At 50.2% G+C, this 14,505-nt stretch overlaps 2 protein-coding genes across 2 annotated transcripts in view; one reads left to right on the top strand and one right to left on the bottom strand.

Annotated features, from left to right (window-relative positions):
- LOC144601144 (uncharacterized) overlaps positions 1-6,960 on the bottom strand; it is a 22,914-nt gene extending 15,954 nt beyond the window's left edge. Inside the window, 1 exon segment of the mRNA XM_078413099.1 lies at positions 5,217-6,960. Coding sequence (XP_078269225.1) covers positions 5,217-6,100 — 884 coding nt within the window. The 5' untranslated portion in view covers positions 6,101-6,960.
- Positions 1-14,505, top strand: part of LOC144601155 (uncharacterized) — a 16,960-nt gene extending 2,455 nt beyond the window's left edge. Inside the window, exons 3-4 of the mRNA XM_078413106.1 lie at positions 837-1,555; positions 12,051-14,505. Coding sequence (XP_078269232.1) covers positions 966-1,555; positions 12,051-12,810 — 1,350 coding nt within the window. The 5' untranslated portion in view covers positions 837-965 and the 3' untranslated portion in view covers positions 12,811-14,505. The remainder of the gene's footprint in view (positions 1-836; positions 1,556-12,050) is intronic.

Here is a 14,505-nt window from a genome sequence, read left to right as displayed (position 1 = left end):
TACGGATGTTGTCTGTGTGGAGTTTGCATGTTCTCCCTGTGACCACATGGGTTTCCTCTGGGTGCTCTGGTTTCCTCCCACATCCCAAAGATGTGTAGGTTTGTAGGTTAATTGGCCTCTGTAAATTACTCCTAGTGTGTAGGGAATGGATGAGAAAGTGGAATAACATGGAACTGGTGTGAACGGGTGATCGATGGTGTGTACTACATGTTGTCTTTCTAAACTAAGCTAAACTAAAACAGAAAGAATCTAGCAACAAAGCACTGCAGATGCTGGTTCTTAACAAGGATAGACACAAAGTGCTGGAGTAACTCAGCAGGTCAAGCAGCATCTCTGGAGAAAAAGGATGGGTGATGTTTCAGGTCGGGGCTGTCTGAAGAAGGGTCAGACTGCCCTAGTACTTTGGGCCTGTTTTTATGTTGTTTTCTCACAGAGAATATGCAAAACTCCACACAGACAGACAGCACCCGGAATCAGAATTAAACCCAGGTCTCAGGCGCTGTGAGGCAGCAGCTCTACTGGCTGCGTCGACACTTTGTGAATTATTTCCTGCGTTGACCTGTTTCAAAGAGCATGAATGATGGAGAGTTCACAGCAGGAATGATTAACACAGAATGTAGCAGGATTCAAGGCATAGAATGATTCAGATGTAGGGGGTGAAACAATAAATTGTACCAAAGCCGCAAAGGGTGAGGTTTTAGGTTTATTATTGTCGTGTGTACAGTGAAAAGCTTTGTTTGCCTGCTATCCAAACAGATCAGTAATACTAAACATAAATACAATCAAGCCAAACTCAACATTGAGATGAAATGTAGATCATGTTTCTCTCTCCACAGAGACTGCCTTACCTTGTGATTTGGGTTTGGGAACAGCTACGTCCAAGTTGTGGACTTAGCCCAGACCATCACACAAACCATTGACTCTGTCTACACTTCACGCTGCCGTGGTCTTTCACAGAGTGGGCGATGGAGGATTTGTGTAGATCGGACCAAGCGATGACTCGGGACGGGTCTGGGACGTTGGATCAGCGGGAAGAGGAGCATTGTCAGGAAGAGGAGGGTTGGTTCCCATGCGGGGAAGGTGACCGTGGAGTCACGCGGGTGGACGGACTGGCCGGACAACCGCGCAGCCCAGGAGGGGAGAAGCCGTGGAAATGCGGGGACTGCGGGAAGGGCTTCAGCTACCCGTCGCAGCTGGAGATGCACCGGCGCAGCCACACAGGCGAGAGGCCGTTCACCTGCTCCATCTGCGGCAAAGGCTTCACCCAGCTGAGCCACCTGCCCCGGCACTACCAGGTCCACTTCGTGGAGAGACTGTTCAGCTGCTCCGTGTGCGGCAAGGGCTTCACCCAGTCCTCCAGCCTCCTCACCCACCAGCGGCTCCACACCGGCGAGAGGCCCTTCGTCTGCTCCGCCTGCGGAAAGCGCTTCACCCGCTCCTCCCACCTGCTGGCTCACCAGCGGGTCCACACCGGCGAGCGCCCCTTCTCCTGCCCGCTCTGCGGCAAGGGCTTTCGCAGCTCCTCCAACCTCCGCAAGCACCAGCGTGTCCACAAGTGAGCGGCGGCCGTGGATCCCGTCCTTCCCCGACTGAAGTGAGATCGCTTCCCACAACGGTACCTCTACCTTGGCAGGATGACCAGGATTAAACCTAAATGACAACGTTTCGTGCAAGATAAAGCCCGAACACTGATAAGTGATAAAAGATAGTTCACATGTCAAATGCTGGGATAACCAGGCGGGAGGCAAATAAACCAGCATTGGATGCCCGCCAGGCTGTGTTTTTAATGTGTGTAACCTTTGCAGTAAAAGCCACGGTCTTGAGGAGTGCTTTATTTCAGTTTTGTTTATTATTGTCACATGTATCAGGTACAGTGAACAGCTGCGTGCTTCCTAGTCAGCGAAAAGACTACAGTGTACAGATACAGGATAACACGTACAACATTTAGTGCAAGATAAAGTCCAGTATCATGCGATTAAAGATAGTTTGAAGGTCTCCAATGACAAAAGGCACAACATTTAGTGCAAGATTTAACAATGAAGTCTAATAAAATTTGATTAAAGATAGTTCAAAAGTCTCCAGTGAGATAGATGGGAGGTCAGGACGGCTCTCTGGCTAGTGAGAGGACATAAGAAAATAACTGCAGATGCTGGTACAAATCGATTTATTCACAAAATGCTGGAGTAACTCAGCAGGTCGGGCAGCTCGGGAGAGAAGGAATGGGTGACATTTCGGGTCGAGACCCTTCTTCAGACTGAAGAGAGGACAGTTCAGTTGCCCGATAACAGCTGAGAATGAAACAGGCCCTTAGGCCCAATGAGTCTGCAACAACCAGCGATCCCCGTACATTAACACTATCCACAACACTAAGGACAATATTTTTCACATCCGCCAAGCCAATTAACCTGTACGTCTTTGGAGAGTGGGCGGAAACCGAAGAGAAAACCCACGCGGTCACGGGGAGAACGTACAAACTCTGTACAGACAGCACCTGTAACCATAGATTTTTAGGGTAAGGGGGAATCTAGGAGTGCAGGGGCAGTTCCGTGAGGATTTATTTCAGCTAGAGGATGGTGAATCTGTGGAATACATTGACCATGAACGTCACATATTATTCAGGATTCAGAAATCGCTAGGTGTAAAGGGACTTGGGAGTGCTGGTGCAGGATTCCAAAAAATATTAATTTGCAGTTTGAGATAGCGTTAATGAAGACAAACGTAATGCTCACATTCAATTCGAGGGATTAGAATATTAAAACAAGATGTAATGCTGAGACTTTATAAGGCACTGGTGAGGCCGGATTTGGAATATTGGGAGTAGTTGAACCCCATGTTTGAGGAACGATGTGCTACGGCCAGCGATCGCACTAGTCCTACACACTGGGGACAATTTACAAATTTAACAAAGCAAATTATCCTACAAACCTGCGAGTCTTTGAAGTGTAGCAGTAAGCCGGAGCACCCCGAGAAAGCACACGCGGTCACAGGGAGAACGTACAAACTCCATACAGACAGCATCCGTTATCAGGATCGAACCCGGGTCGCTGGTGCTGTGAAGCAGCAACTCTACCATTAGATCTGGTGGAAAGCTTTCACCGGGTGCTCCGGTTTCCCCGAGGCTCGGTAGTGGGGGGGAGGGTGGAAGGGCTGGGACTGTCCTGACCTGAGGAATTGTTTAGCCCCGCGGCCCACTGCTGCGCTCCTTCCCGGGACCGGGCTCCCGCCCCATCGCTGCAGCCCGCGCCGCGCTAAACCCGGACAAGACTTGTGGTCTCTCCCCTTCCGGCTTCTGCAGCAGAGATAGAGCGTATTCCGCGCCGCAATTCATTCTGGTTACCTACGCCTGTGCTTGGCGTTCATCATCCGGGGTTAGAGTCAGAAAGTGATACAGTGTAGAAACAGGCTATGTTTCCCAGCTACATTAGTCCCACCTGCCTGCGCTTGGTCCATATCCCCCCAAACCTATCCTATCCATGAACCTGTCTGTTTCTTAAATGTAGGGATAGTCCCTGCCTCAACTACCTCCTCTGGCAGCTTGTTCCATGCACCCACCATCCTTTGTGTGAAAAAACGGACTGTTCGAACTTGTTCAGCTGGTCTGTTCAGCCACTTCGTATAGTCTAAGGAGTATACTACCTATGTTACCATATGCTACACTTGTAGCATATTATAGTATGCTACCTCTTATAGTATAAGGAGTACATTACCGATAGTACAGTGCACTACCCCAAATAGTATATGGGGCAGTGTTCCCTAACTACAACCTAATAATCAATGCGGCAATATAGTCCTTACACTGCCCCTTATCTACGTTTGCACTCTCCAGTCTGTGGAGGAGGCAGATTCCAGGCATATGCTGTTATGAAGATACACAAAATGCTGGAGTAACTCGCCAGCATCTCTGGAGAGAAGGAATGAGTGACGTTTCGGGTTGAGACCCTTCTTCATACTGAGGTCTGAAGACCGTGTGAAGAAGGGTCTCGACCCGAAACATCACCCATGCCAGAGATGCTGCCCATCCCGCTGAGTTAATCCAGCATTTTGTGTCTATCTTCGGTTTAAACCAGCATCTGCGGTTCCTTCCTACACATACGATATGGTAGAACTTTATTTATCCCAGGAGGGAAATCAGTCTGTCAACAGTCATAAAACACCTGAAATGTGTATGGTCACGTTATTTGCAATAGGTTAATGGAACAGGAATCCAGTTTCAAGCAGGGTCCATGAGGCCCCACACACAGGGCCTGAGGATAATCTATATCTTCGGCTAATCTGCCCTTAGCCCACTGTCCACTTAACCCATCGTGTCCCTTTGCACATGGAGCGAATGGCCGTTTTCTGGTGTACGTTATGCAAATTATAGTGATATGAAGGCACTGAGGCATGGGATTTAAAGCAGAACTGATTTATTTTACACCAATCCAAAATATTAAACTCCAGCAGTTACAGGGGTAACTGGCATTACAGAAACAAAGTGGCAGAAAGTACTGGAGTAACTCAGTGGGCCAGGCAGCATCTCTGGAGAACATGGATAGGTGGCATTTCGAGATGGGACTCTTCTTCAGACTGATGGTAATCGGGACTAGAGGTCTTGAAGGAGGGGGGGGGGGGGCAATGTGTGGCTAGTGATAGTGGATGCAGCGATAGGTGAAGCAGGTGGACAGGAAAAGTGACAGGTGGAAACAGGTTAGGGGGGGTTTTCATAGGCAGACAGTTGAACAAAAGATGAAAAGACAAACAAGCATAAGGGTTGCGAATTATGAAACCAGAGGAATGAATCTAGTTGCAACAGATGAGGAGATTGGGAGCGGGATGAGGGGGAGAAAAGGGTGCAAATCCAGGTTCCCAAAGAAAGAAAAAAGATGGAGGGGGTGTTGTTTGCAGGTCAGTTACCTTAAATTGCAGAATTCAATTCTCCAGTCTTCACCACTGGGCGACGGTTTCTAAGAGAAGAAATTGAAGTAGGAACAGGAAGTAGAATCTGAAGAAGGGTTGCGCCTCAAAGCGCCGCCTATCCCTGTTCTCCAGAGATGTTGCCTGACCCAGAGTCACTCCAGTACTTTATCTAGTTTTACTTTGGAGAATTCAATGTTCACAGAAACAAACACCAACTGTGCTCAGTGACCAGGTTTCAGCCCTGGGTGTGATGAGCAGTGAGGGCAGGATCACAGTGCCTTAAAAGTTAGATCGTCAATGTACCGAATATTTACTCTTTCTCCCCAGAGTGGACGCGCTGGTGTTTCAGCAGGTGGGACGACTGGTTGAACTTCTTCCCGCACTCCGGGCAGCTGAACGGCTTCTCCCCAGTGTGAACCCGCCGGTGTGTCGAGAGGTGGGCCAACCGAGTGAATCTCTTCCCGCACTCGGAGCAGGTGAACAGCCTCTCGCCGCCGTGAACGATCTGGTGCGTCAGCAGGTTGGACAGCTGTGTGAAGCCCTTCCCGCACTCGGAACAAGTGAACGGCTTCTCCCCCGTGTGTATCCGTCGGTGGTTGACAAGGTACGATGACTGGGTGAATCCCTTCCCGCAGTCAGGGCAAGTGAACGGCCTCTCCCCAGTGTGGACCCACTGGTGCGTCAGCAGATGGGAGGGTTGAATGAAACCCTTGCCACACTCGGGGCAAGTGAAGGGTCTCTCCCCGGTGTGACCTCGCTGGTGTATCCGCAGCTGAGACAACCAGGAAAATCCCTTGCCGCACTCGGAGCAGGTGAACGGCCTCTCCCCGGTGTGAATCCGCTGGTGTGTTAGCAGGTGGGAAGAGTAGGTGAATCCCTTCCCACACTCAGTGCAGGTGAAGGCCCTCTCTCCCGTGTGAGAGACCTGGTGAGCCAGCAGGTGCGACGACTCGATGAACCCCTTCCCACACTCGGATCAGGTGAATGGCCTCTTCCCGGTGTGAACTCCCTGGTGCCTCATCAGGTGGGTCGACTGAGTGAATCCTTTCCCGCACTCGGAGTAGGTGAACGGCCTCTCCCCGGTGTGGACCCTCTGGTGGGTCAGCAGGTCAGATGACCGGTTGAATCCTTTCCGGCACTCGGAGCAGGTGAATGGCTTCTCCTGGGTATGAACCCGCTGGGATCCCATCACATTGGACGACATAGTGAATTCTTCCCAATGTTCGGGGCAACGAGGACGTATTGCAATCTCAGAGCAGGGATCAATAGTTCACGGATAATATTGTTTCAACCAAACCAAATGCCAAGTGCTGGAGTAACTCAGCAGGTCAGGCGGCATCTCCGGAAAACATGGATAGGTGACATTTCAAGAACATGCAACAGCAATCTTCATTGTGGACTCAAAGCAGATGCACAAGTTTCCAGCTGGACGGGGAATTGTCTTTCTTCCAAGAATAAACAATCCATGCTAATATATAGATTTTGTCAACAAAATATTTGCCAACTCCTTCAGAGACTTGAACAATTTTCTAGTTTCTCTCTAGATTGGTTCATCTAAACCTCACACACATAACTCATTCTTCGTTTCTCTTTTGCTGACCCATTGTCTTCTCTAGCTCCTATTTTCTCTGGCTGTGGAACTTTACACTTTACCTTTGACTTTAGAGATACAGCGCGGAAACAGGCCCTTGCGTAGACCAACTGCTGTTACCCTGTGAACAGATTACAGAAGGCAAAATAAGCTATAGGAGCATTTCAGCAGAGTGACCAACTGTGACTTAGTTGATAGCACCCCTGCACTTCTATTGAAAGACTAATTTAATTGGTTTCGTTTTAGAGATACAGCGCAGAAACAGCCCCTTCGGCCCACTGAGTCCGTCCTGACCAACAATAACCTGTACACTAGTTCTATCCTACTTGCTAGGGACAATTTACAGAAACCAATTAACCTACAAACCTGTACGTATGTGTGAGGAAACCGGAGTACCCGAAGAAAACCCACACGGTCACAGGGAGAATATACAAACCCCGTACAGGCACCACCCATAGTCAGGATCGCACCTGGGTCTCTGGTGCTGTAAGGCAGCAACTCAACCACTGCACCACAGTGCCGACCCTTAGCATAGCTTATTATTGTTCGGTCTACCAAGGTACAGTGTAAACCTTTTATCTGCATGCTATCCAGTCAAAGAAGAGACTAAACACAGCTTTGAGTCTAACTCCAGGCGCTTATGTGCATTAACAATCAAAGACTGCTGCGCTGTCAGAGGTGATGTTTCTTTAAAAATTTGCTCTCTCAAAGTGGACACAGATAATGAGAATTCATCTCCAGGTTCCCAGGGATAATATGGATAGACTGGAGAAGTTGAGTCACTCTTCTCAGAACAGAGGGGAGGAAGGGAATCTGATGGTGGTGGTGAATATTGTGGAATATCGTGACAATGATGTTCCATTGACATCAGGGCGGGGAACCAGTAGTCCTTGAATGAAGGTGTGTTTCAAAAGAACAATAAGTCACATAAGGAAAGTTTTTGTTGTTGTTGAAAAAACAGCAATAAAGTTACCACCATGGTTCACTATCACAGTTCGAGAGTTTTATTGACAGGGACGAATACCCAATTCATTTATTCCCCTCAGTCCAATCTGAAGCCGTCAATAGCAGAATCTGAGCTAGGCACAAAATGCTGGAGTAACTCAGCATCTCTGGAGAACATGGATAGGTGATGTTTTGGGACTGAAAATGTCACCTATCCATGCTCTCCAGTGATGCTGCCTGACCTGGTGAGTTGAGTTTGAGTGTTGTTTTATTGCCACGTGTACTGAGGTACAGTGAAAAGCGTTTGTTGCACACTAACCAGTCAGCAGAAAGACAAGACATGATTACAATTGAGTCATCCGCATAAGTGGGATAACGTTTAGTGCAAGATAAAGTCAGTACAGTCAGAGGGTCTCCAATGACGTAGATAGTAGTCCACGACTGCGCTCTGGTTGTTGGTAGGATGGTTTAGTTGCTTGATAACAATCAATTTGTATCCATCTACTCTAGCACTTTGTGTCAAACTTTGGTATAAACCAACATCTGCATTTCCCAATTAGTACATTACATGATCTGGACGTCGGCAAGATCTGGAAACCGAACGATTTCCCAATCCATGAAACCAACTGCCGGAGCAACTGGACTGTGTACGAAGGAACTGCAGATGCTGGTTTACACTGATAGACGCCTGGTTACCTCCGCAGACGCTGCCCGACCCGCTGAGTTTCCACCAGCACTTTGTGTGCTTGATTTTGGGCTTCAGATTCCAGCATCTGCTATCTTTCGTGACTCCGGTTCCCAATCCACCAGCCTGGATCCTAGTGGGACTTGGATCAATGGTTTCGTCCAGGTCCGCGGAAGCCTGAGGCAGCAGATGCGAATTCAACACAACGCGCATGTAGAACCCAGGAGGTCCAACGCAACGCACATGCGCAGCCTTGGAGGACCAGGGCTGGTGGGGGGGAGGGAAGGCCACCGCAACGCGCATGCGCAGCTCATAGCTGGTGGAGAAGGGGAAATGTGTGTTCGGGGAGCGCGGGTCGGGACTGCCCCGGTGCGCCAGTGCTTTGGAGGCTTGCACCGACCATCTCGCCCGGCCGGAGGCTGCTCCTCAGGCCCGGACCCCGACATGCACGATTCCCGCTCCCCCATGCTCCGCTCTCACCCGCCGCCGACCTCCCAGGAGCCTCCATGCAGAGTCACGTGTTGGTGGCGTCTCCACTCCCGTGCGCATGCGATATCGCCTCTTTCAACAGGCATCCCCAGAACCTGGGTCTGGAGCAAAAATACTAGAGCAACAAGATGGACCACTCCGTTGAAATCGCCTATACTGAAGTGTAGTACGCAAAGGAGCGTAACGTCCGCTATTTTAGTATGCAAACCCCGCCGTTCGCTATGCCTCTCGCAGTGTAATCAGTGTTTTGGGGAAATAGTATGTGTGATGATACCATTAAAATGCAGAATATATCTCATCTATCAATTCACAGATTTTTGTATTATTCTTTTAAAATGTTTCTGCATGTTTCTGCCTACTAAAATGGCATCATGACATATTATGTTTTTTAGGGTCGAGTGGTCTATCTTGCTCCTCTAGTATCTTTGGTCTGGAGCCACATGGATGATACCAGTCCCAGAGACCTTCAGTGACACCAGGCCAGGAACCTTCCAAGGAACCACTCCACGGACTTTGGGCTGGGGGGGATAAGGAGTATAGTAAGTATACTGCTGCATTCACTATAAGGGGTGGTGCACTATAACATGGATAGTATACTGTAATATTGGGTGTATACTGAGGTTATATACGTAGGAAAATAACTCCAGATGCTGGTACAAATCGAAGGTATCACAAAATGCTGGATTAACTCAGCGGGTCAGACAGCATCTCAGGAGAGAAGGAATGGGTGACATTTCGGGTCGAGACCCATTCCTTCTCCTGCGATGCTGCCTAACCCGCTGAGTTACTCCAGCATTTTGTGATACCTGAGGTTATATACGGTCATATACTATGAGGCAGTACACTAGTATATGCCATTTATAGACAATAGACAATAGGTGCAGGAGGAGGCCATTCGGCCCTTCGATCCAGCACCGCCATTCAATGTGATCATGGCTGATCATTCTCAATCAGTACCCCGTTCCTGCCTTCTCCCCATACCCCCTGACTCCGCTATCCTTAAGAGCTCTATCCAGCTTTTATTACAAAAGATAGTATGCTCTAATATGTCATACTCCATGGCGTATATGCTATTCTACTATATTAGAGTATACTAAGAGGTAGTATATTGTAATATGGGGAGTATGCCCCAAATACACCAATATGGTTTTTCTGCCATACAGTACAGCGCACACCGGAGTATATCCCATATACTATAAGTGGCAGTAAACTATAATATGGGGTAGTGTACGCCAGATACTATGAGGTAGTGTACAATAATATGGAGTATACTCCATATACTATGAGATAGTGTGGTACACTACTTCCACATTAGCTAAACAGCAAATTAGAACAATCCCGGGTGATGACAAACGTTATTCACGCCAAGCATCTTGGCGTCCATTGGTAACCAGAATGCATTGCGGCGCGGAACACGCTCTATCTCTGCTGCAGGAGCCGGAAGGGCAGGGGCAGAGATGGGAAATGGTGTCCCGGGAGCGTCGCGGATGAAGGTCTGTCCTCTGGCCGAGCCGGAGCTCGTTCCCGGCCCCAGGTAGGAGCGCAGCGCAGCTCCCCGGGCAAACCAGCTCCCCGGGCCGGGCGAGGACAGGCGCGGGCCGCCGGGCTGGGACAGTCCCGGCCCTTCCACCCGCTCGCCCCCACCGAGCTCCGGGGATCCCCTCCACCGTGGACGACCCCACCCGAACTCGAGAGATGACCCGCTCGGCAACGGATTCATGCGGTGTTCGCGTTTCTGGACTTTGATGCGGAGGATTCGAGCAGGGACGATCTCATCCGATTCGAGCAGGGACGAACTCATTCGATTCCGGGTGTAGGGACAGACCGAGCATTGTGATCAGGTCGGGTCTCCTTGGCTCGGGATGAATTGTTAAGTAACGTCCCACCTCGTCCCTTCCCCTCCTTCTCTCTTCCATGTGCCCCAAACCCTCCCTGGTGCCCATCCACAATTCTGTCCCTTCTTCCCCCGTCCCCTTCGGAAAAGCAGCCAGCATCATCAAAGACTCACACTAGAAGTGGTTAACATAGTGATTATGTAGAGAGAGGCGAAAAGCCGGAGCAACTCAGCGGGACAAGCAGCATCTCTGGAGAGAAGGAATGGGTGACGTTTCGTGACGAGACCCATTCCTTCTCTTCAAAGATGCTGCCTGTCCCACTGAGTTGCTCCGGCTTTTGTGTCTATCTTCGGTTTAAACCAGCATCTGCAGATCCTTCCTATATATTATATATATAGTATATATATACATGATATATATTTTATTTAATATAATATATATATATACATACATAATATATTTTATATATTATAATAATAATATGCCTTTATTGTCATTCAAAATGAATTGAACGAAAATCATTTGCCACGCAGCCACAACAGTACAGAGTAAAAGGCACAAGACACACAATTTTAACACAAACATCCATCACAGTGACTCCTCCAGGCACCCCCTCACTGTGATGGAAGGCAAGAAAATTCTTCTCTCTTCCCCCATGCTTCTCCCACGGACAGATAGTTCGACTTCTGCCGAGGCAAGGAGATGGAAGGTCCCGTGGCCGAGCCGTGCCGGGCAGCGAAAAGTCCTGCGGCCAAGCTGCGCCGGGCGATGGAAGGCCCCCGCGGCCGAGCCACGGTCCTGCGAGCGAGTCGATCAAGCCCTCCAACAGGGTGGTCGAAGCCGCCATGGCTGGAGCCGGTCGCCAGCCAGGGACCTGCGAGCTCCCGATGTTGCAGTCCACAGGGCTCGTGGCCGAGCCTCCGGAGGTAAAGCTGCAGCCTCCGAAAGTCGGCCAGCTCCGAGATGGTAAGTCCTGGCCCTGCGAATGGAGACCTCAGGATCTATCCCAGCTGAAGGCTGCCCACTCCAAGGTTTTAGGCCGCAGCGCGACGGAGATACGACTCAGAAAAGGGTGGCATCTCCGTCGAGGCAGAGATTTAAAAAAGAAAGGTTTCCCCCATCCCCCCCACCACCCCCCACATATACACAGCTAAAAATAGACTACTACAGACATCTAACACTAACACATAGACAAAAAAAGAAAAAAGACAAACAGACTGCCGGCGACCGGCAGCCGCATGGCAGCGCAGCCACTTCCGGTACATAATATATTTTATATATATAAACACACACATATATATATATAGAGAGAAATAAGCATTTTTCAGGTCAGGGTCTTCACTACTAGGATTAGTATATTACTAGTGAAGCAGTTGTAGAACCATTGGGATTAGATTATTGGAGATTTATTTGGTATCAACCCCACATTTTGCTCATTTTCACGGCCCTTCTCGCACCACTTTGTGCTTTACAGACATTTCTCAGACAGGCTATCTCTGATGGAGGGCAACTCGAGCCAGACGACAGGTGATGACACTCCAGTGCCCCCTGATTCACCCGGGCACCGTCGGCTTTTGAAGGTGGGAGCTGAGAGCTCGGTCGGCGGCAGCGGGGAGGAGCGGTTCCGGTGCTTGGAGTGCGGCCGGGGATTCAGCGGGGCGTCCGGCCTGTCCAGGCACCAGCGCTGCCACAGGGGCGAGAAGCCCTGGAAGTGCGGGCACTGCGGAAAGGGCTTCAACTACGCGTCGCAGCTGGAGATCCACCGGCTTCGCCACACCAGGGAGCAGCCGTGGAAGTGCGGTGATTGCGGCAAGGGCTTCAGCTACCCGTCCCAGTTGGAGATCCACCGGCGCAGCCACACCGGCGAGAGGCCGTTCACCTGCTCCGAGTGCGGCATGGGCTTCACGCACTCCTCCAGCCTCCTGACCCACCAGCGGGTCCACAGGGCAGACAGGCCCTTCACCTGCTCTGAGTGCGGCAAGGGCTTCACCCGCTCCTGCCACCTCCTGCGGCACCACCAGGTCCACGCCGGGGAGAGACTGTACGCCTGCTCCATGTGCGGGAAGGCCTTCACCCAGTCCTCCTGTCTCCTCCGGCACCAGCGGGTCCACACCGGCGAGAAGCCCTTCACCTGCTTCCTGTGTGGCAAGGCCTTCAGCCAGACCTTCAACCTCCATGCCCACCAACGGGTCCACACCGGCGAGCGGCCCTACACTTGCTTCACCTGCGGCAAAGGCTTCACCCAGTCGTCCAACCTGCTAACCCACCAGCGGGTCCACACCAGGGAGAGGCCCTACACCTGCACCGATTGTGGCAAGGGCTTTGGCGGTTTGTCCAGCCTCCGGAAACACCAGCAAATCCACCAGTGAACCCCTGGGGAGGAGAAATGGTGGGGGGAGCACAGTTGTTCAATGAAGATAGACACACAGTCTGTGGAGGTAGACACAAAATGCTGGGTGACGTTTCGGGTCGAGACCCTTCTTCAGTCTGAAGAAGGGTCTCGACCCAAAAAGTCACCCATTCCTTCTCTCCCGAGATGCTGCCTGACCCGCTGAGTTACTCCAGCATTTTGTATCTACCTTCGATTTAAACCAGCATCTGCAGGTTTTTTTTCCTACAAAGTCTATGATGATAGACGCTGTTCAATGAAGATAGACACAAAGTGCTGGATTAACTCAGCAAGGCAGGCTATATCTCTGGAAAGAAGGAATGGGTCACGTTTCGGTTCGAACCCTTCTCAATTATTCAATTCAATAATTATTATCAAGTGTACCTCGGCATAGTGGAATTCTCGGTTTTGCAAACAACCAGAATTTCCCACACGTGGACTCGACTTTGGACTGTTTGTGTTTTCTGTTTTTTTTCTAATTTTAAACGGCGTAAAAATTGTGGTAACTGTACATTTGTGGTTGTGCAAAAAAATTACCAGTATTGCAAAAGAATGCTGTGTGCAGACGTGACAGTAACGAACCATTGAACCTGGTAAAGTCATACAGCAGACCTCACCTGGGCAGTACACAAAGAGTCACCATGTGTCTGATGCTGACAAAGTTACAAACCGTTCGTCGGACTGTCCTAGCTTCTGCTCGCAGCGGCGAACAGGCCTGCCTTTCCCCCCTTATCGGGTCCCTCCTTAGTTCTCGGCAAACCCCCCCCACCACCATCACCCTGCCCCCTCTTCGTTCTCGTCGTCCGAGGTCGCCCTTTCATCGTCGCCCCGATTGATCATAAGTCGGTTCTCGTGACCGTGGATTGACCCTACTGTCCTGGGAATCTGTTTAGAGATACAGCGTGGAAACAGGCACTAGTTCTATCCTACACACTAGGGACAATTTACAGCAGCCAATTAACCTACAAACCTGTACGTCTTTGGAATGTGAGAAGAACACAGTGGCGCAGCGATACAGCGCAAAACAGGCCGTTTCGGCCCACCGGGTCCGCGCCGACCAGAGATCCCCGCACATTAACACTATCCTATACACACTAGGGACAAGTTTTACATTTACCAAGCCAATTAACCTACAAACCTGTACATGTGGGAGGAAACCGAAGATCTCGGAGAAAATCCACACAAGTCACGGGGAGAACGTACAAACTCTATACAGACAGCACCCGTAGTCGGGATAGAACCCGGGTCTCCGGCGCTGCTTTCGCTGTAAGGAAGCAACTCTACCGCTGCACCACCGTGCCGCCCTAAGAGTTGCTATCTTACAGCGCCAGAGACCCAGGTTCGATCCTGACTACACATGCAAGGTTTGTATGTTCTCCCTGTGATTGCATGGGTTTTCTCTGGGCAAGAGATTGTAAAATTGCAAATTGTCCCCAGTTTGTAGGATAGTGCTACTGTACAGAGTAATCGCTGGTCGGCGAGGACTCAGTGGGTCCAAGGGCCTGTTTCCGTGCTGTATGTCTAAAGTCACCCAGAGAAACCCTTGCGGTCACAGGGAGAACACGGAGTACCTGCCTCAACAACTCCTCTGGCAGCTGGCTCGATATACCCTCCATCTTCTGGGTGAAAAAGTTCCCCCAAGGGTTCGTATTAAATCTTGTTCCTCTCACCTTAA

Source organism: Rhinoraja longicauda, chromosome 16 (assembly GCF_053455715.1).
Source record: "Rhinoraja longicauda isolate Sanriku21f chromosome 16, sRhiLon1.1, whole genome shotgun sequence".
NCBI lineage: Eukaryota > Metazoa > Chordata > Chondrichthyes > Rajiformes > Arhynchobatidae > Rhinoraja > Rhinoraja longicauda.
Note: the sequence above shows the minus strand (reverse complement) of the source record. Positions and strands in the feature narration are given on the sequence as shown.